The sequence below is a fragment of the Vicugna pacos genome, chromosome 16 (genome assembly GCF_048564905.1).
Source record: "Vicugna pacos chromosome 16, VicPac4, whole genome shotgun sequence".
NCBI classification, from domain to species: Eukaryota; Metazoa; Chordata; class Mammalia; order Artiodactyla; family Camelidae; genus Vicugna; species Vicugna pacos.
Genome location: NC_133002.1, coordinates 3,922,862 through 3,944,996, shown reverse-complemented (window position 1 = coordinate 3,944,996; position 22,135 = coordinate 3,922,862). Strand labels below are relative to the sequence as shown.

The 22,135-nt window shown below is 35.8% G+C and overlaps 1 protein-coding gene across 3 annotated transcripts in view; it reads right to left on the bottom strand.

Moving 5' to 3' along the window:
* Window positions 1–22,081, bottom strand: part of INTS2 (integrator complex subunit 2) — a 43,911-nt gene extending 21,830 nt beyond the window's left edge. Inside the window, exons 1-15 of one of the 3 annotated variants that reach the window (XM_072940257.1) lie at window positions 21,743–22,081; window positions 20,281–20,587; window positions 19,513–19,651; window positions 18,028–18,130; window positions 17,050–17,163; window positions 14,540–14,670; window positions 14,132–14,305; window positions 11,589–11,815; window positions 9,621–9,746; window positions 6,038–6,109; window positions 5,835–5,949; window positions 4,060–4,128; window positions 2,655–2,789; window positions 1,367–1,543; window positions 530–638 (exon numbers count right to left, since the gene is read on the bottom strand). In XM_072940257.1, the coding sequence (XP_072796358.1) occupies window positions 530–638; window positions 1,367–1,543; window positions 2,655–2,789; window positions 4,060–4,128; window positions 5,835–5,949; window positions 6,038–6,109; window positions 9,621–9,746; window positions 11,589–11,815; window positions 14,132–14,305; window positions 14,540–14,670; window positions 17,050–17,163; window positions 18,028–18,130; window positions 19,513–19,651; window positions 20,281–20,573 (1,984 nt within the window). In that variant the 5' untranslated portion in view covers window positions 20,574–20,587; window positions 21,743–22,081. The remainder of the gene's footprint in view (window positions 1–529; window positions 639–1,366; window positions 1,544–2,654; window positions 2,790–4,059; window positions 4,129–5,834; window positions 5,950–6,037; window positions 6,110–9,620; window positions 9,747–11,588; window positions 11,816–14,131; window positions 14,306–14,539; window positions 14,671–17,049; window positions 17,164–18,027; window positions 18,131–19,512; window positions 19,652–20,280; window positions 20,588–21,742) is intronic. The other 2 variants (XM_072940256.1, XM_072940255.1) reach the window with 2 other exon arrangements.
* Between the last annotated feature and the right edge of the window lie 54 nt (window positions 22,082–22,135).

Genomic DNA, 22,135 nt, shown 5'->3' with positions numbered 1-22,135 from the left:
AAAACACACTACTTTATATTGATATCATTTATGCTAAATCTGACCTTCTGATACTACATGAAGTGGCTAAGTTTGAAAGTTCAGTGATAATTTTAATGGCAAAGGAAACTTCCATTGGTTTTTTTTTTCTGATACTTTGATTAAACTTATTCTTTCACTAATGGAAGGAAGAATAGGGCAAAGACTGAAATCAAGCAAAAAAATTTCAGTTACAGTTCCTTCAGGTTTATCTTTTAATTTACATTTTAACTAGTAAGGTCACTAAAATTGTTAAAATACAGACAATTCAATTATCTATTAATTCAGCCTGCTAAAAGGAGCACTGAGCCTTAAGGGGCGGTTATGTGCCCAAATGAACACATATTTATGTACCAGAATACAAAATGCCCACACTGCAAAGACTACAGAATGACGCTGGAACTTGATAGACGATTTGACCTTATTTTTTCATATAGCAGCCTGGAAAGTAAGAAAATAAAAGCAAATAAGATGAATTCTCACTAGAAACACTCCCATACGGACAACTTACCTAAAGTCTTTGTGTTTGCTAGGAGGGCTTCCTCATAAGACAGTATGTAATAAAGTACCAAAAGCTGTGCCGTTATACTGAAACGCTGATTAAGGCGAAGGTTGTCACCCTGGAGGTAATTTTATAAACACTTTAAAATACTATACAATTTCATAAGTGTTTTTATAGTAAAAGCATTCAAAATAGATTATTCAGTGTTGCTGCTCCCAAACTCAGAAAACTAGGAAAAATCTTGCTGTGTTTGCATTAAACTCAAAGAAGCAATCTGAAGTCTAAATTAAATCTGAGATGGCGTGGGAGGTGAAAAGCAACATGCTTAACAGTCTTTAAGATAGAAAAAAAAAGTCAACAGCAACCCCATCAGGCTACTTCTGAAAAAGGCTTACAGGAGTCCCAAGTATTATCTGAAATCAGCATGAAGAAAATAACTCCTAAAAAGATATGGTATAGTTAAGCATATTTGGAGAAAAAAGATTTTCTGCAAATTTTCCATAAACAATCTAGGGATAGCTGAGATTCCCAGGAAGCTAAACAGGCTGTGTTGAACAGGTTAAAATGTCACACAGTCTTTTATTAAACACACAACCTCCAAGACACTCCTTAGACTTTAAAATGGAGCTTTTAAAATCATTCCTCAAAAAGTGCCTATTTGACAAACTATCTGGAACTAACACCATCCTTTTAATATTTATAGGTGTTCTAAAGAAATTTAATCCCATTTTAAACTCAGAACCACCTAGAAATAGTTCTCCTCTAACAATCGGGGAAAATATACGGAGTAAGTCAGAAGAATAAAAGAAAAATAAGCTAATAATCATAAAAGAAGCACTATTTTACCCCAATGACTCCTTGGAAAATATTGAGGATCTCCTGTTCTGTGACTGGCTGATTTGTGGCTTCTGGATTAGATTTAGATGCAGGAGTAAGTATAGAATTTATGTACACGTCAATCAGAGGAAGTAATTGAGGATGGAGTGGAGTGGAGGTTTCACACAGCTGCCTATAAATCCAGTCCTAAAAAAGAAGGTTACAGGCACGAAATCAATTATGGCAATAAGAAAAAGCAAGCAAAATTTCAGAGCACATACAATTTGACATGATTTATGAATCAGTGAAACTCACTATTAACTTGCAGCAGTTAATAATAATCTATTACCCAATTTCGTAATTGTCTTTGATTTAAAAATACGAAATACTTTTATATCCTAATCAAGAATATTGTCCAGTAGAAGATAAATTTACAATGATGAGTCTGGGTTTTATGTTTGGACTATGGGTTTCTAATCTATTAGTTTTTAAGTAGCGCGTAAAACACTCTAAGTCCCTGCTGTGTCTGTATTTAGAGCACCACACTGTTATCATGTAAGACCCCACAACAGAAAGGAACTTAAGGAGAGGGACAGTTCTTCACGACAAACACTCAGATAGATTAAGAAAGTGGCTTTCACAACCACTTACGGGAAACTGTGTCACTTAACTACCTACACAGATAGAGGCCAAGAAGAAATGCTAGGTGTACATCTGTACTCCTAATTCCTATCTTTTTCACTTGCTAAAAATATAAAGCAGAAAATACACTCAAGCTGGAAAATAACTTCACTAAATCATAAAAACAAATAAAATTAAATGGGATATATCAATGTATATATTGTTCACGGTTGTTATAAAGAAAATAGCCTCTTGGTAATGATTCAAACAGGTATGTTTCACCTCTTAGGGGTCAGCCTTTTCTTTAGGGGACCTTTTAACTGTTTGATATGGCCAGTTGCATAACAAATTGAAAATACATCAAAATATGTACAGGTGAAGTGTCAGCTGTCTTGTGACAAACATACAAATGCTAGTCATGGCTAACCAGCAACTTTCTCAGTTTGGTGAACAAAATCAAGTATAGAAAATGGCGAAATGCTATTATTGAGAATTTAAAGGGATTAGTACTATTGTACATTTTGTAAATAAATGAACAGTTACACTGTTTCAAAAAATCTGAAATTAAGAGCTTAATCACCATGACTATATAAAAATTTCACACACAAAATCCACGGTAAAGGTCTACAAACTGAAACAGAACTGGGAAAAGGCATTAACTTTGGTTGCAGCTTGAAATATCAACGGAAAGTCATACTTTTATGGATACTTTGTGCTTGGTAAAGGAACGACTCCTGAGCAGCTGGTAAATACAATGAATAGGCAAAAAGCCCGTAATGTTGGCACTCAGGTTGCTGGTGACAGGGACCCGAACTGCATGAGCTGTGACAACCTAAAAAGGAAAAATAGTATTAATACTTATTATAGAACCAAAAATAAAATTACTCTGAAAGAGGGAGAATTAGCCAGGTAGACTTTCAATACTTAATACAAATGTGGTCCTTAGAAATGAATAATAAAAACCAATTACACGATTTAATTATTTTGAGTAATGAGACAGCATCATACATTTAGGGGACTTTTGTAAAGTTCTCCACTTTTTAAAATTTGTTTTTAAACAGATATGTTGACAGGGGTATAATAAAGTAAAAAATAATAATAATATGTAAAATTTGGAATCATAAAATCTGGGCTCAGTGACTTTGGATAAGTCATTTTATCTTATGAGCCTATTTTCACATCTAAAAAATGGGACAATACTGTCTTACCTGCCTCAAAAGGCTTTTGCGAGAGGGAAAAAATTTTTTTTGAAAACGTGTGAATTATAAAGAAACAAATATATACAAATAAGAATTTTCATTGTTATTCTCATTGTGTCAATGCATTGACCGCTGTCTTTCAAAGACCCTCCCTAAAGTTGTCTTCCCGTTAGTTCAAATTAAACACATAAAAAATAACTTATGAGTCTCCTGTGTTCCATGTGTGACTGTTCTGTGGGAGCGTATGTGCCCTGAAGGGAGAAGGGAGAGTTTGGTATAGGAATGAGAATATTAATTACCCTAAAAGAAACAACAGTTACGGATCTATGATATTTTAAAATACTTCATTTTTCAAGACATACTTAATTTTGCATTCTGAAATTTAAATTGACAAAAAAACCTGAGAATTAATTGTAAATTTCAGAATAGTCTCTGTCACTGAAAAAATAAAATATTATTAGGATTACCCATGGACAAAAGTGCTGAGACCAAATAAAAAGAGGTAAATATAATAAGGAATTTGGACCCTGGCTTTTAATCTAGTTATAAATGAACCTGACAGTCTAAAGGGTTAAACAGGTGTCTATTTTTTCTCCTGATAAATGCAAATGATAACCCTACATGAGAGCCCTACCATCAATATCTAAGACATCTTACATAGCTACTCAGTCTTCAAAATACATAAATTCAAAACATGCTTTTATATGTAGTAAAGAGCTTTAAAAGTAAATTTTAAACAGGATTATCATTTACAGAAATATCAAAAATTAATAAATTATCACTGGAAACTAAGAAGAAATAAAAAGACTTATTATCCTCTTAAAGTAAAATATATAAAGTTTCTCCCCAATGAATGTAGTACAAGAAAGTTAAAGTACCTAAGAATAAAGTTAAAACAAGTACCTGCTCAGTAAAAATTTCCTGTGTGAAGATAGTCTTCATCCTGCTCAGGGAGCTTGGCTTAATCACAATCTAAATAAACCAAAAGAATTTCAACAGCGTGTGAAAATAAAATATAAGAAGCACAATTTTCTCTGGTAAATTTATTATCTAAAATGACTGTGATATAGAAAATTAATGTTCAAATACTCTATTTCAGAAGTGGCTTCTCAAACCCAACATTAAGCCCCATGTTTTTCCTCAGAAATTGAACCAACATATAAATGTACTTAATAAATACCATTATTGGCATTTCAAGTCAGTGGGAAGAAGTGACTTATTCAACGAATGGAGATAGGATAGCTACTTTCTGGATAATAACATACAAAGATTTGCACACAACGCCATACCCAAAATAAACTCCAAATGGATTAAATTTTTAAATGTAAAACATGAGGCCACAAAAACACTAGAAGAAAAAATAGGTGACCATTTCTATAAACCAGAGGAAAGAAAAACTTTTCTAAACATAACAAGAAAGTAAGAAACAAAAAAGAAAAACAATATACTACACACATAGAAAATATAACGTCACATGGCAAAAGAAAAGTCAACTGCAACACATTATACTTCTCCACTTTTAAAGACAGTAAGGATTATAAGATACATTGCCAATTTAAGAGTAGCTTTTCAAGAAAAAAAGGAGGGAAAAAAGACCACCATGTTAACATTAGACATCAATTGTAAAATAAATCCCAGTTTCAATATTGGGTAAAGTAAGTGTCTTGAAATCAATGAAATATAATATATAAGGCATAATGGCAGGTCATTTACATATAAAGAGCCCTTCTGAATCAGTAAAAGAAAAAATAAGTAAAACTACTTTTGGAAAAACTGGGACATCAATAAGCCTTGAACAAAAGAAATAAACCAGCTAAAACACAATTTTTAAGAACTACCCCCCCCAAAAAAACCACTATAAACTATAATTATAAAAATAATAATAACCAGTTTCACTAGTAATCAAAGAAGTGCAAAATGTAAGACCATTTCTCATCGAATTTGCAAAAACAAAAAGAAGGGTGATGGCCAATGACGCTGAGAGTTTAGGAGAACAAGGCACTCTCATTCACTAATGAGAACAGTCAAACTGCTATCATCTTTGTGGAAGACAATTGGCAATACTCATGAAACACCTTAACATCATCATATTCTCTTACCTAGTAACTTCTTTGTAGAATTTTATCCCACGGAAATAATCCCAAAAGTGTTTAAAAATATACATGTATGAGTGCCTGCGTATATACATGCATAATGATATTCATCTAAGCATTATTCAGAAATTGGAAAATGTACATGGCAAATAAGAAAGGATCCATTAAGAACGTCATGATCGGCCCGTATGATGGACTACAATGCAGCCACTGAAAATTACATTGTATTAGAATATTTATTGACATGAGGAAGTGTTCATCAGATATTGATAAGTTCTTTAAAATTACAAAATATGCCTATCAATTTAAAGAAAGAACAGATACCAGACCATTAACAGTAGTTGATACCTCTGAACATGGAATTATATTTTTCCCTTCTTTACTATGTTTTCCAAGGTTTTTACATCGAACATCTGCTATTCTTGTAAATAACTGTTTTCATAATGTATTTTTCCCTTAGAGTTCCTGATAAAGTTTCAAACTATTAAACAACTGAAATAACCTCAAAATGAAAACAAGCTATTTACTTAACACTACAAGAAAATGTCCAGATTAGAAACACCCTTAAAAAGAAGATAAAATTACCTTCATCCCCAAAGTGGAACAGACCAAATCAATGATAGCACTAAGTTGGTTGCTGTGAAAGTACATGGCCACCAATAATAACATCTCCCCAAAAGAAGCAGAGACGCCTGAAGTACTGTTGAAACAGAAAAGAAAATATGAATTTCCAAAGAGAGGATAAGAAAAACATACTCAGCTCACTGAAACAAATGAAGTCACCTTACCTCTCAAAATAAGCTTCTTCTTTTATCATCCAACTTAGCCACACGACCATGAGCTGCTCCTGCTCGGGTGTACTGTATAAAACACACCAGAAGCCGCCGGGTTAAATCAGATATATGAGCACAAGAAGAGAAAAGCATTCTGCAATTATTTTTGGTAGAAATTACTTTTCCTTCCTTGTTTTGAAATTTCAATTCAAATTAATTGCTTGTTGAATTGGCCTCTGTCACTGAGATAGGAAGTAGTTTTAGGGAAGAAGAACGAAAACTTCTGTTTTTCTCCATGAATGTAAGTAGCCAAACCCTCTCAAAGTCTCAGTTACTACATTTGCAGGTTGGAGAGAGCAAACTTCCTGACATTCCTTGGAAAAGCAAAGGTCCCCTGGGATTAAAATGTTAGAAAACTGTGTATGTTAACAGCTGATATTTATTTCATACAGAAAAACATCTTGTGTTAATCTTCAAAAACCTGTCACAAACTGAGTACAAGGGCAGTAAAACAAGTGAGACAGATCATCTTTTACCTGGAAAATGAAAGTTGGTTTATAGAAGCATTTTGAGCAGAATTCAAAATTATAGAGAAATAAGTGATCACTATCCAAAAAAGAAAAAGAAAAAAGAGACAGCCAGGGGCTCATCAGAAATGAAAATGGTTATAAAAATATACCAACTTATACAATGACTTGTTTAAAAAGAATTCTTAGATTTACATTGAAAGGTACAAGTTAACTTCGATTTGTAAGAATAATTTTCAGGGGGAGGGTAGAGCTCAGTGGTAGAGCACATGCTTAGCATGCATGAGATCCTGGGCTCAATCCCCAATACCTCTGTTAAATAAAAAAATAATAATAGTAAATAAACCTAGTTACCTCCCCCCAAAAAACAAAACAAACAAACAAACAAAAGAATACTTTTCATTGATTTCCTTCTATTTCATTGTGGTGTAAACAGGTAAAACAAAAGCAACCACAAAGCCTGCTACCCAAAGCTAAGAAAATTAAAAAGGTCATTCTCAACCAGACCTAAATCATTCCACCAATTAAAGACAGTGTTATGTAGTAAAAAGATTACAGCCTTTAGAGTCTTTGAGACCTGAGTGGGTATCCCATCTCTACTAATTAGCGTGATCTTGAACGAGAAATTTAAATAATCTCTCTGAACGTTAGCTCCCCTACCTATAAAATGAGACAAAAATACCCACCTTACAGAAGTAATACAGATGAGATGTAATGCTTAGAAATTACTTCAGGTAAAAGGAAAAGAAAGCATTTCATTTCATGTACTTAACTTCACACCCTCCTGAAACACACCACTCAAACTACATTAAAGAGATTTTCTTAGAAGGTGTAAATGCATAGGATGATGATACGAGACAACAACACAAAATCCTGGAAGCTAGAGCCCATATGGATGAGTGGTACCTGACTTAATATACAGAAGAAAGCAGAATACTAAACTGGCAGGAGGGAAAATCAATCCAATAAACCAATGCTTTCTAACACAGAATCCCCAAAGGGCTGAGGAACTGACAGCTCCAGGCAGTCCTGGGAGTGAGAATAAAGGCAGAGACTAAAGGCTGAGATCTCCCAGCCCTGAACCCTCACTTTTTAACTTTGCTTATGGGTCTCCTGTCAGGCCTTCACTCTCCAGACAACAGTCTCCTCTGAGACTCTGAAAAGCCCAAGAGTTTTCATCTCTTCGTTCAAAAGCTTTAATCTCCTTTTTAGTTTCCTACTCTTGAATATGAACAATCAAAAATTATCAAACCTCTGAAAAAAGTTTCTAACTTGAAAATGAGAGAACAAAAAAAGGCAGAAAAAAAGAAACTTAGAGAAAAGAAGCAGTACAAATAAAACCCCTCCATCATTATCATTAATATCAGAGAAATCATGTCACCAGGAAGCAACAGACACTATAAAGAAGAAACAATCAGAGAACAGAAAAGAGCTCTTAGGAATTAAAAACTAAATAGGATTATAAGACAAGGTTGAGAACAAAGCCTGAAAGGTAGTGTAAGCAGTATGTTCTAAAATTAGACTGTGGTGATGGTTATACCACTTTGTAAATATACTAAAAACTACTGAACTGTCCACTTCAAAATAAGTGAATTGTATGGTATGTAAATTGTGTCTCAATGAAGCTATTTTTCAAAAAAGCAGAGCACGACAAAGATAAGGAAAATAGGAAAGAATCAGAAAATAAGATGATCATTTCAGAAGTCCAATATCCAAATAAGAAGAAGTTTTAAACAGAGAAAACTCATGTGGAAGATATTATCAACAAATTCGTCCAAGAAAATTTCCTAGAACTGAACAACATGAGCTCCCAGGTTGAAAGGGCTCTCTGAATTCCTAGGACAAAAGACAAAAACAGACTATACAAAGGCTCATCACTCAGAAATTCCAAAACCCTAGGGACAAAAAGCTAATCCTACGTGTTTCCATATTTAAAAACAATAGGCCACAAAAAGGACCAGGGATCAGAATGTCATCAGACTTTTCAACAGTAACATTGGAAGTTAGAAGACAGTGAAGCAAGACTTTCCAAATTCTCAAAGGAAATTACTTTCAACTTAGAATTCTATACCCCATCAAACCATCAGTCAAGTCACAGTAACATTAAAACATTTCAGAAATACCCAGTCTCAAAATACTTTACCTCTCACACAAGCATTCTAAAGAAGCAAAATGAGGGAGCAAATGAAAAAAGATGGAGACATAAGATGGAAGAAAGAGGAGATCCAACAAAGGAGAGATGGGACAAGTCCCCCAGATAATAGTGAAGAGCAATTCCGGGATGAGAGCTGCGTCCCAAGTGCAGAGGTAACCAGTTCAGCGTGGAGCACGTCAAAATGCTCCGGAGAGAGCTCCTCAAGAAAATGAAACTGCTAGAATATCTAATGAGTCTGAATATTCTGAGAGGAGGTTTGGATTGGCAGAGAGTTTGAGATTGCATTCCCGTAAGTACACAAAACACCAGGCAAATGAAAACAAAGAACAAAAACACAGGATAATTATCAATGGAAAAACCAAGTTTTGCAGAAGAAAAGAGCTCATCTACTGCATGGCTGAACTTCCAACAGTGCCATACAAACCACTGTGTACTGGCCAAAGCAAAATAAGTATAACTGTACTGGGAGAACGGGAAGATAGGAAGGAGATGCAGACGTGTTGAGGACAGAGAGACAAGAGAGAACTAATTCCTCACTTTCATAGTAGGAAGCCAACAAATCCTCCTAAAACTGAAAAATCTATATGTAGCAAATACAAACATGTTATTTAAAGATGTGCTAGTAAAAACCAAAAGAATCAGCCTCTCCTCTAGGGAAGGACTGCTGTTTGTCGTTAACAAATCTTGAAGAACCGTTCTGACGCCTTTAAACAATGTGCACACGAAACTTTGACAAAGATAAATCAAATAACTGGCACACAGGAGATGCCACTGACACCCTTTTACTAAATGATAAAACCAACGTTCAAACCTAGACCAATTTTTGTAGTAGGCTCGTAATTAATGCTATACGTGTGTTTTAATAAATAAGCAAAAGCAGATCTTGAGAAAACAGACCAATCATATAGTCAGGTACCTGACAAGTGTGGAGAAGGCCAGCAGCATGCAAAAGGAAAGTGAAACAAAGCGAACCCCAGCGGGGGTGGCAGGAGGGCGGCTTGTCATCAACTGCAGTAATTGCTCAGCTTCCTCTTCAGTTGGTCTAAAAAAGAAACATAATTAATTAGGCTTTACTTTTTTCAGTTGTGAGAAGGGAAGAGAAAAAGGGACTTCCCAACATTTTAACTCTTCAGACACAAATCTTGAGCTTTATAATGATACCTCACTGCTTATGAAATCTTTAACACCTTAAGATGTCAAAAGCAAGACTGTTGCGTTTACATTCAGGGTTTTCCCCCAGACGCAAATACAAGCAGTCCTCACTTTGCACAGTAGTATGCACAACAGTACGGGGCCAGAAAAACAAGCACACAAGCTCAAACTGTGTATCACGATCTTAATAATCAATGTAAAAAATGACAACTGTTCCGTTTTTTGTCAAAACATTAAAAATCCTGCCAGTTATAATGCATACGGAAAAATGTCTAACGGCAAAATCAGTATTTATATACATTCTATAACTGAAAATATTAGAAACACTGGAAATTAAAGTGTTTTCTTTGTAAAAGATTTATCCAGAGTAGTTTGAACAGCCTTGGGTCGGGGGAGGGTATACCTCAGTGGTAGAGCTTGTGCTTAGCATGCACAAGGTCCTAGGTTCAATCCCCAGTTCCTTCGTTAAAAACAAATAAGTAATCCTAATTACCTCCTCATACCCACAAAAAATGTAAAACTTAAAGAAAAAAATGTTAGACAAAAAAATATTTAAGTGCTTAAAAAAAAAGAGTAGTTTGAACAGCCTTGCACCTTCTCATTGTGTAACTTGACAAATTATTAGACCCCCTTCTAAGTTTGGAACAGCGTCCAACATTTTCTTTGTACTTTCAGTCAGGAACTATCTGAGAGTTCCTTTAAAGTGAAGATTTCTGCCAGCATCAATCTTCTGGGTCTTTATCCTTTTTGTCACAATGACTTTCCTCATTTCTGTTGACAAGTTCTCCTTCACTAAGTTCACCTGGCTACCTATCTAAGGCCTCTCAGATGGCAGCAGTGTCAACCTTCTTACCGTTAGCTCTTTCTTATATTTACATTTGGTTTAAACGTCACTTCCAGTGTTACCACTTTTTGTTTCCTTGCTATACTTCCACTTTTATTGGCCAATTCCCTTTTTCTGCTATCCATTTTTGTAAAATATCGCATGGGTTTATTCACTGAGAGACAAGGAGGCGATACAAAAACCCACTCTGCTGTCTGTTCAGGAACTGAGTCGTAGTTTGCACAGTGATCAGTTGCCAACAGACTTTAAAAGAAACGATGTATGTCTGTTATTTACGTAGTGATTTGTAGCTTGAAAAGCTCTCAGCAAAGTTTGTTCTTTATATAATAATTTGGGTAATGTACCATTAGTTGTTGAGGAAGCAGTGTTATTCAACTAAAGTGGGGTAACTGAAACCCATGTGTATTGGAGACATGCAAAATAAGGACTATATGTACAAGAGCTGAGGACATTATTCGCAAGCACGTGGTACAGTGACCAAGAAAGCTTGTGCTTAATAATCATATTCTATCAACTTTAAACAATTTATGATCTCCGTTGTAAAAGGAAACAGAGATTTACTTCCGCTAGCTTCATGGGCTAGGTGAACGATCTCTCACAGATCAATCTTTATAGCCATGTCAAGCTGTGGTAAAGTCCTAAGTTTCTTAAACTGCTGTGGCCCCTCTCATATTTACATAATTCTATTTACAATCAGACTGAAATAGATGGATACATCCCAGCTTGGAATGTTTGGCCTTAGGACTTCGTTCTTGATACAGGCCAGCTCACATTCTGACCCAACAGAAAACCCAAACCCTCTGTATCAAAGGCCTATGGCTCACTTTCTTGACATGAGAAACAAGCAAGTAAAATGATAAAAAGGTAAAATATCAAATTATGGAATACTTGAGTCCAGCGATCCCCATTAAAGCACAGTACAGACGTAAGAGCGCACTGGCTTTCACAACATGTTCTTCTTTCAGCCCCGAGTACACAGACACGTTGGGCTCCAGCTCCATGTCTGCTTCTTCCACGACGCGGGTACTTCTCACTGTGGGGAGAATGCCCATCAGCTCCAGAAGAAGCTGCCTTCTCATTTGCCAAAGGACAGAACTACTGGTCTCTCTTTTTCTCTGTAAGAAATATGGACCACAAAAGGAAGAAAGCATGGAGCACTTACTAAGTCAAAAAGAAGCCCAAACAAAGCTTTCCAGTTAAACACTTGAAATGACCCACCTGGGGAGGCTGTCGTAACTGCAGGATCTCATTTTACTCAGTCGCACAAACCCTAAACTCACTGGCTCATGTGACGAATACTCTGCCCACACTAATTTGGACTGGTTGTACTGAAAACACCAGATTAATGGCAATTTGAACTGTAAAATGTTACATGAATGATGCTTTCCAATACGTAATGATTAGGGGAGTTATATGTGGTGTAATCAAAGTGCTCAGATTTTGGAGACAGAAGATCTTAGGTTCAAACAACAGCTGTGCTATGAATTGACCATGCACTGTTAGTTGCAGAAGTTAACCTATCTGAACCCCAATCTCCTTAAATGACAAGGAAATGAGTACTTTATTACCCCTGCAATTAGGAGTTTACAAGTCTCCCACCCCCACAGTTCTTTGGGCAGGGATAACGTCCAGTCCTCTCTTACTCAGCAGGGCCTGCTGTATTGTGCCTGACATACAGTGAGCACTCAACAGCTGTTAAATGGGTGAATGAATGAACAAAGATAATAAATATGAAAGCAGTTCTAACTTGTAAACAACTAGGCAAATGTCAGTTATCATTTTTAGAGTGTTTCAAAGTAAAATACGATAACCCTGTTTTAATAGTAACATTAGGTTCAATATAAGAAAAGTTTATTGCACACAGAGGACAATTACAAACAAAAGGAACATATCAAGTGCTCAGCACAGTGCCTGACATATAGAAAGTGTACAACAAATGTTAACTTCCTTTTCAGAAGTAAAGTTTAAAATTACCTTTCTTGGGGGGAAAGGTATAGCTCAGTGGTAGAGTACGTGCTTAGTAAGCACAAGGTCCTGGGCTCAATCCCTAGTATCTCCATTAAAAATAAACAAACAAACAAACCAAATTACTGCCCCCACAAAAAAAAAATAACTAAATACAATTAGTTTTCAAATAGGCTAGAAGTAAAGTAAAACTTGGATATAGAAAAGTATGGTGAATTAGTGGCATTTAAAAAAATAGACCGAAGGATCTAAGCAGTACACATGCTACTATCAAGCTCGCTGACCTCAACCAGTTCAAAACCATTCTGCATTAGCTCCTTTGCAGGAATAGGACTCTATTCACAGAGTTGGCATGAGATGTTTTTTGATAAAGTACAAAATTTTGCAAGTTAAAAACTGTTAGAAAATATAATATATATTCATCAGCAGATGAATGGATAAACAAAATGTAGTAGGTATATATAATAAAATATTAGCCTTAGAAAAGAAGGAAATTCTGATCCATGCCACAACTACGGACGTTGAAAACATTATGCTAAGTAAAATAAGCCAAACTCAAAAAAAAAAAAAAAAAAGAAATATTGTATGATTCTATTTATATGAGGTACCTAAAATGGGCAAATTCACAGAGACAGAAAGTAGAAAAGAGACTATCAGGGGCTGGGAGGAAAGAGGGATGGGAAATTATTGTTCAGTGGGTACAAAGTTTCGGTTTGGGATGATGAAAAAGCTCTGAAAATGATTAGTGGTGATGGTTCAACAACACTGTAAAGGTTCTTAATGCCACTGAACTGCACACTTAAAAATGATTCAGATGGTAAATATGTAATATATATTTTACGATAATAAAAATATTTGTAGATATAACTACATTAAAATTACAGATTAAATAACAACTTATTTTGAAGACCTAATGAACCAAGTTTCATGAGTCTGATCCAGAAACCTAGAGATTACCAAAACTCTCTCAAGGGATCCAGAAGATCAAAAATATTTCCTTACTAATACTAAGATGTCATTGGCTTTTTTTTAACTCTCATTTTCTCACAAGAATGCAATGCAATTTTTCCAAAGGCTTCTATTAAGCCAGACATTAAAGAGATTTGCAAAAATGTACAATGATACCAATCTTCTCACTAAATATTTTTTGTTCTCGAAAATATGGTTGTTTTTCATTTAAAAAAATTTATAATCATATTTAATAAAGTTATTGTTATTCTTAAATAAATTAAATAAACATTTCCAATGTTTCAGTTTTCATTTCTAATATGATAAATATCAATAGATAAAAGCTTATAAACAAAAGCTCTTTGGTGTCATCATAATATTTTTTAAATGGCAGGAGGTCCTGAGACTCAGAAGTTTGAGTACCATGGGCTTAATGACATCATTCTAAGTGTTTCTTCCTCTTTCACTAACTACCAAAATATCCTGATCCTTGGCCTATACAGATATTTCTCTCTCACCTGCTGTCCATTTCGGATAAAAGTTCCAAACCAAGTCCGGACTTTCGCATTTGTTCCAAGAAGCAGACCACTAACAAAACAAACCAAGTCACTCACTCCATCTTCACTAGCTTCATTTTTAGTATGATCCAATGTCAAAGCCACTCCAAGACCAGGCAAATGACATTCTTCCACCTAACACAGCAGCGAAAACAAATTGAACTCATTATCATAAGGAAAAGGGCCAGGATGCTTCAGAATATAAAGCATCTAAAGTTTACAGGAAGACATATCACAAAACAGAAAAACCCAGAAGGAGGTAACACATCCATAATTCTAAATCTCTGTAAGATTCTAAAACCATCTCAAAAAAAGTTCCTGGTCCTAATGTAAAGGATTTTGTCTCATAAAAATAATAAGATCTCTTACCACCATGCCTCGGACCTTGAGGGCCTGAGAAGGATTCATTTTACATAAGAAGCGTAAGGCATCTGTCCTGCGCCTTCCTCCAAGACTTTCTTCATCCTGTCGTTCTCCATTTTTGATCAGGCCCCTACAAACTGAACATTTAATAGTCTCCATTACTTAAAGCTTTGTAAGTAAGATGTAAGAAACAATTTTTTCAGCCTTGAGAATCAATTGTTTACGTAAATTAGACAACATAGAAGAAAACAATCAGGAAACCTGAAACCAAATAATAGAAACTGGTCAAAATAAACCAAAGAGTGAAAGGACGCTGCAAAAATGAACAGTGATCTGTGGAACATCAAATAGTCAAACACATTTGTAATTAGTGTCTCCGAAAGAGAAACAAAATGAAAGACAAGTATGTATTTGAAGAAATTTTTCCAAATTTGATGAAAACTAAAAACCCTGAAGTTCAATAAACTCCAAACACAATAAACACAAAGAAAATCATACCAAGACACATCATGATCAAATTTCTGAAACAGTAATAAAGAGAAGATCTTAAAAATAGGCAGAAGGAATTAAAAAAAATTAACAAAAGTAGACAAAGGGGAAAAAGACACATGTATAGAGGAATAGAGATAAAAAGTACCATAGACAACAGAATGGCATCCTTAAAGAGCTAAGAGAAAATGTCAACCTAAATTTTATACCCAATGAAAATATCTTTCAAAAATGAAGGCAAAATTAGGTTTTTGTTTTTGTTTTTGTTTTAGGAAAAAAGCTGGGAAAATGTGCTACCAGGAAACCTGCACTTAAGACACATCAAGGGAAGTTCTTCAAGCTAAAGGGACATTATACCAGATGGAAATGGGGAGCCACACAAAGGAATGAAGAGCACCCAAAATGGTAAATGTGGATAAAGAAAAAGACTTTTTTCCCTTATGTGTTCAAAGTCTTTAAGTAACTGTTTAAAGCAAAAGTAGTAACAATGTACTCTGAGGTTTATAACACATGCAGAGTAAAACCTCTGACAACAATGGTACAAAGGACAGGAGGGGGAAATAGAAGTATATTATGTGACACATGAATAAGTATAAAATCATTCGAAAGTAGACTGCCCTAAGATAAAGGATGCATACTATAAACCCTACGAAAAGAAAGAAAGAAAGAAAGAAAAAAAGAAAGAAAGAGCAAAGAAGTATCACTAATAAGACAGTTAATAGATAAAATGGACTCCTAAAAATAATTCAATCCAAATAAAGAAAGGAAAAGCAAAAGAAGAAAAAAGGGAAAAAACAGAAAACAAAGAGCAAGATGATAACCATCACAATAATTGAATTAAACGATCTATGTAAATGGTCTAAGCACTCCAATTAAAAAGCAGACTGCCACTAAAAAAAAAAAAATCAACTGCACCCATCCTCAAGAAATCTACCTTAGAATTTTTTTTAATTTAAAAATGCATACACCAAAAAAAAAAAAAATGCATACACTGTGCAAACACTAACTGTAAGAAAGCTAATATGGCTGTATTAATAACAGGAAACAGGACTTCAAAAGAAGGAAAATTACAAGGAATAAAGGACATTTCATAATGAAAAAGAAAAAGGCTCAATCCATCAAAAAGATGTAACAACCCTAAATGTACATGGACCCAGTAACAGCTTCAAAATACATGAAGGACAAACTGACAACTGAAAAGAAAAGTAGACAAATCCACAATTTTTCTTGGAGACATCAACACTCCTCTCTCGGTAACTGATACAACAAGCACACAGAAAATCAACAAGGACATGGTATACAAAGGGCTTTTACATACCAAGTAATATTTAATAAATCTCTTAAAAACACAAGGGAAATATTATCAGTATCTCCATTTTACAGATGAGAAGATAAGTATCTTGACAGAAGTCACACAAAGAGTGTGTGACCAGAAATCATGACCTCCAGATCTAGCACTTTTTCCTCCTCAATTTACAAATTGCCTTGCTCAATAAATGCTATTTTTATATCACTCAGACCCAAATAACAATCTTCAATCACAAGTAGTTTGAAATAGAGGTGAAAATTTCAGTTGATTTTTCTCAATTTCTACCCTATACTTTTCAGCAAACTGATAGCAATAAGCCGAAAAAACAGAGTTCTGACTCCTGGTATTTCTGCACATATATACGTTGTATTGACCTCTGGCTGTTTCACAGATGTATGTCTTCTCCCCTTCGTTCCCTGAACGTAGAAATTATATCTTCTATTTCTTAGTATTTTTTACTTCCCTATTATAGCATTGGTGACTAAGGGCAAAAAAAAATATTTTTTGATACTTATTTATTGTACTTAAATTTGTAATCTCAAAACAATTTTGAATTCTTTAATCTCAGTATTTCTACAATGAATACTAATAAATTTTCAAAAAATAAAATCTCAAATAAAACCTTGTAAATGTTTCTTCTTAGCTCAAAAAAAAAAAAAAAGGTCCTATACATGCTCGTGCAAATCTCTTCACTATCTCATTTTAAAATTACATTTACCTTCATTAAAACTATCAGGAACATTGGCCACCAACAGACACAAGAACCAGGCACCATTTCTGACGTGCAGCAAGGCTTCAGCTACATCAACTATAGGAAGCAGTGAAGGGAGCTCTGCAAGAAAACAAAGCCAGTGTTACTGGCAAGGAGTACTGACATTTCACTGTATTGTACATTAAACGTCTTCTGACATTTCACCGATGTTCTCTAAAAGCAATTAAATTAGGGTGCTTACTTTTCATAGTCCAGCACTAAATTGTCCAGCAGGAAAGCCACCAGCCACATATGACTATTAAAATTTAAATTAAATTAAAAATAGTTCAGTTCCTCAATTACACTAGCCACATTTCAAATAATCCATAACCACATGAGGCTAGTGGCTACTGTACTGGACAGAACACTGCCATCACTGTGGTGCACAGTACTGGTCAAAAAACTTTTTTTTTTTTCATGAAAATCTCTGCAGTTTTATGTCTTATATCCTTTAATTCTGATCATACCTACTACCTATTATAAGGATTCTGGAAAATATAAAAAGTGCAAAGAATAAAAATAAAATCAACTTTAATCCCTTCACTCAAATTTACTAATTTAAAATATTTATTTTAATCCCCCAATGAGTATCACTTTTAACAAACCTGGGATTATATTCTACTTGCCATTTTGCCCCTTGCTTTTTTCATTTAACACATTACGAAGTATTTTTGAAAAGTATTAAATTTCTTCAAATACACCATTTTGATGGCTGAATAACATGCCGTACCATGGAAATAATATAATTTACTCACTCACTGGCCTAGTTTTAGTCATTTTTGACCTAACTTTTTAAGGTAAATTTTTTTCCTTTCTTTTTCAATAAGGTATACATTTTTAATTAGGTGACCCTTAAAATAACACAACATTCCAGGTTAAGAAGTTACACAGTAGTTAAGAAGTACAAGAAATTATATCTGAATGTATCAGCACTCATTACCGTACCTGCTTGTAAAATACAAAGTACATCCGCAGCTTCCTCTAAGTAGACTGGACTCTCAAATAGCTCAGATGACTTGAAAAAAAATTCTCCACTCGACTCAGAGACCTTAAAAAACAATGAACTCTGTTAATTTCAGGTAATGAATTAAATCCCTTACTATTTCTGTAATTATTTGTTGCGCTTACGGACCATGTCTCTTAATATGTCAGTAATATTCTGTAGAATATGCCATATTGGATGAATCTGTACCAGTTGAACTACAATTAGTCAGTCACATTAAGTATTATTCCAGTATGGGTCTTGAAAAAATTATTTCTATATAAATATTTTGAGACTCCTGGAATTAAAGATAGGACGAGCCAAAGAAATGAACTAGGAATGCCACCTACAAAAGTTGTAGTTCAAAAAAAGCTAAAAAAACTATAAACTTAAAGCTGTATAACAACTATAAATTCATGTTCTGAATGAACTGTGGGAAAAACAAATTATAAAAATGAGGTCAACAAAAGTACTAACTTTTTTGAAAATTTCCTACAAAAGTTTCGTCCCTACATTTACCACATGCTGAAGAGGGCTGAAATGAAAACCTGGAAGCCTCCCAGAGGAGGAAGCTCGCTTATTTTATTACAGCCATCAAGTGAGGCATTAAGAAAAAGCTGTAGGAAAATATGAGTTAAAATTAAAGATTAAAATTAATTAATTAAAATTAAGACATTTGCTTCTCAAACTATGGGCCCACTCTCATATAAGACATTTTAATATGAAGATCCAATTCAGTTCTCTGTATGGTAACCTCCGACATTCACAAATTTAAAATTCGGAGTTTCAATTAACCATCATTATCAAAAAGTCCATGACCCAAAGGAATCTATGTACACCTGAAACTAATACAACATTGTAAATCAACTACGTTTCAATTAAATACATAAATAACCTATCATTTTGCTGAGATGAGAAGTTGAATAACCTTCATTAGCGCACAGGAACAATTCAGGCATCTAGTGAGTGAGGCTGGCCAAATGTCTTTCATCCAAACCTGCTCTGATCCTCCTTACCCTGTTATGTATGAGGTAAGTAATTCGTTCAGTGTCTAAAGGAACCACATACATTTTTCACAATATTTCATGGGGGAAATTATACCCTATAGAGATACTATCAAATTTGGTCATTTATACAAGTCTTAGCTGTATATCCTTCCAGATATCAAGAAGCCATGGTAGGGACTCCATACAGAAAAAACAAAACAAAAAAAAAGCCTTATGATAGAGAATACAGAATAGGCATAAACAAGAGAAAATAGTAATTAAAAACAAACAGCCTTCAAGGCAGGCATTTAATATCCTTTCAAGCTTTTGAAAGGAAAACACATGACAACTAGAACGAAGTGTGCAAGAAGATGCAACCTGCCAGCCTTCTTGCCTGTTTCTACTTTCTATGTGTAGACATCAAAGCAGGCACATTTCAAGCTGTGATGAGAATAAATGCACCTTGTTCATAATTGCCAACAGTTCACTAAGCACAAGACGTAATCGGCGAGGGGAATCACTGTGTTCAAACTCTAAAGTCAGTCCGTGCTGAAGCTGTGATACCAGGATACTCTCTCCACTGCCTCCGCCAAGTTTATGCCTAATGAAGTATAAACACGTAAAACAATTATGAGAACACTGGCACAGAAATAACAGCATAAAAATTATCTTTTATAGAAATAGTTTACAAAAGAATGTATGAATTCTTTTCATATATTTCATGAATGTATTACTTCTGAGATACTATTTAGTTGATCTATTTCGGGAATTCACAGCCTATATAAAAACTCCATCACAAATGATGGTTAACACCCACTTCCATTAACAACTGTGGCTCATTGCTGGATTCACAATGGGCCAAGGATGGATGAAATATATGCCCAGAATTTTGGGGAATCAGTGAAAGCTTAAAAAGCCCCCTAGGAGATTCCAATAAATCCTTCTACTCTAGGAGAACCTACCCTACCCACTTACCACCGAGAGTAACTGATCTAATCACTTTGGCCTGAATATAACACTGTATATAGCCAGTTTTCTGCACAACATTTTACAATATGGGATTCCAAAGATCCTAGAACTTTAACTATAAATAAAAAAGAACTAAGAAAATTGCTCTCCAAAGTTTAGAGTGCAATAAGAAGCCCTAAAAGCTCCAAGAAATGTTTGATTCCCTCTTCTTTAGCAAATCCAAGTAAATACCAATCCACACGCTGTACAACATTACATTACCTAAGCTGCTGTTCTTTGCTGGCATCTTGTTCTAAAGCATGGAAGTCCACAGACAATAATGCAACAATGGAATTGACAGCTTCCACTCCGGAGAGAAGACGAAGGATGAGTTTTTTATCCTGAGCCCAGCTTTGGCTCTGGTCAGCAGGTGCACAAAGTGCCATCCGCACTAAGCAGGGCAGGAGAAGTCTTAATTCTGGATCACTTAAAGATGCCAGACGAACAACATCCACCTTCTGCATTGCCTCAAAAGCAAAAGGACTGACAAACTGAAGGCTTGTACACTCAGTCATTATCACTGTTGATCCTAGTGGTTAAAAAAAAAAAAAAGACAAATTAAAGGAGAGGTATAACTCCACATGTATGAACGCCCATCTTTTTAAGAACTCTGAAATATATGCTCTATCTTTAATAGATCTCAACGCTGCCAATATTTCTGATACAATTAAAAGTCCCCTATGTTTCTATGCCATCTGGAAAATAAGAAAACAGAGTATACTAATATCTCTTCCAGCCTTAAGGATCTTCTGTTCTAATACTGTCATTTTACAAAGGAATATGAAGCCCAGAGAGATTAAGAAACAGGCCGGGAGTAGTATTACTAGTTAGTGGCAAAATCCAAGGCTGAACCCTCATCTACTAAATCCCAGCCCAAGACTTTCTCCACTAACCAGTTCTGAGTGCCACCGTGTAAATAGAAGTAAATGAATAATGTCATTAAGAATGTTCCTCTAGGGGATATAGCTCAAGCGGTAGAGCGCATGCTTAGCATGTCCTGGGTTCAATCCCCAGCACCTCCTCTAAAAATAAATAAACCTAATTACCTCTCCCATTCCCACCAAAATTAAAAAATAATTAGTACAATGATAAGTAAAAATATTTTTAAAAAAAAGAATGCTCCTCTTCTGTACCTTAGTTTCACATGCCTACCCAACAAATATAAAGAACTACGAGGGTTCTCTTTCCCACCCTCCACGAGTCGGTGGAAGCACTGGTAAATCGCCTCACTAGCCAGAAGCAATGTCAGGTTCAGCGCTCTGGAGACCGTAACACTATCCTATACCTTCTGTTACTTGGTTTAAAAAAAAAAAATCCAGCTGTGGCGGTGAAATTAGCTATGGTAGAACGCTGAGTCCCACTCGGGCACTTCTCTGTCTTCAAGAGTAATCAGAAACAAACAAAAGGGCAGGGAGCAGGGAGCCAAAGCCAAGTCCTCTGAGACCTACAGACTAGCAGAATCGTGGGTTACAGAGCCGCGGGCAGGAACGTGGGTTCGCTTACAAGCAAGAGGAGCTGGCCTTTTAACAGAGGGGCGGGCTGAGCAGAGGCGCCCAGACCTGTGTGCTCACAGGTTTCTCCCCGGGCGGAACTAGAACCAGTCAGTCCCTCTGGCTGGGAAAAGTCGGGCCGGTTGCGGACCTGGACCCCGGACGCTGAGGCCTGAGAAGCGGAAGCTTCATACCTTAAGATCTACCTCCAACCTCCCGGGGCCCCACCCGAATTCCGCGCCCTAGTGGCGGGACGCCGTGGAAATCGAGAGCGCGGTCCGAAGTTGGGCCTAGGCGATAATCCGGATTCCCCAACCCCAGCTGTTCCCTGAGCCGGCCTGGCACCAAGATCGCAGACGCCACGACCAGTCGTGCCAGCGGTGCGATGGGGGCTGGATGGGGACACTGCACAAAGGCAGAGCCCAGACTGAAGAGAGGGGAAAGCGGAGGGGACTGTTTCAACCTGCACAGAGCACCTTCATTCATCCCCAGCGCCTGGCTCCCGTCGGCCACCGTACTGAACTGAGCAGAAGGGTGGCTACGAAAGGAAATCCAGAGGCGTTGGCGATGACGCAACGGCGCGCGTG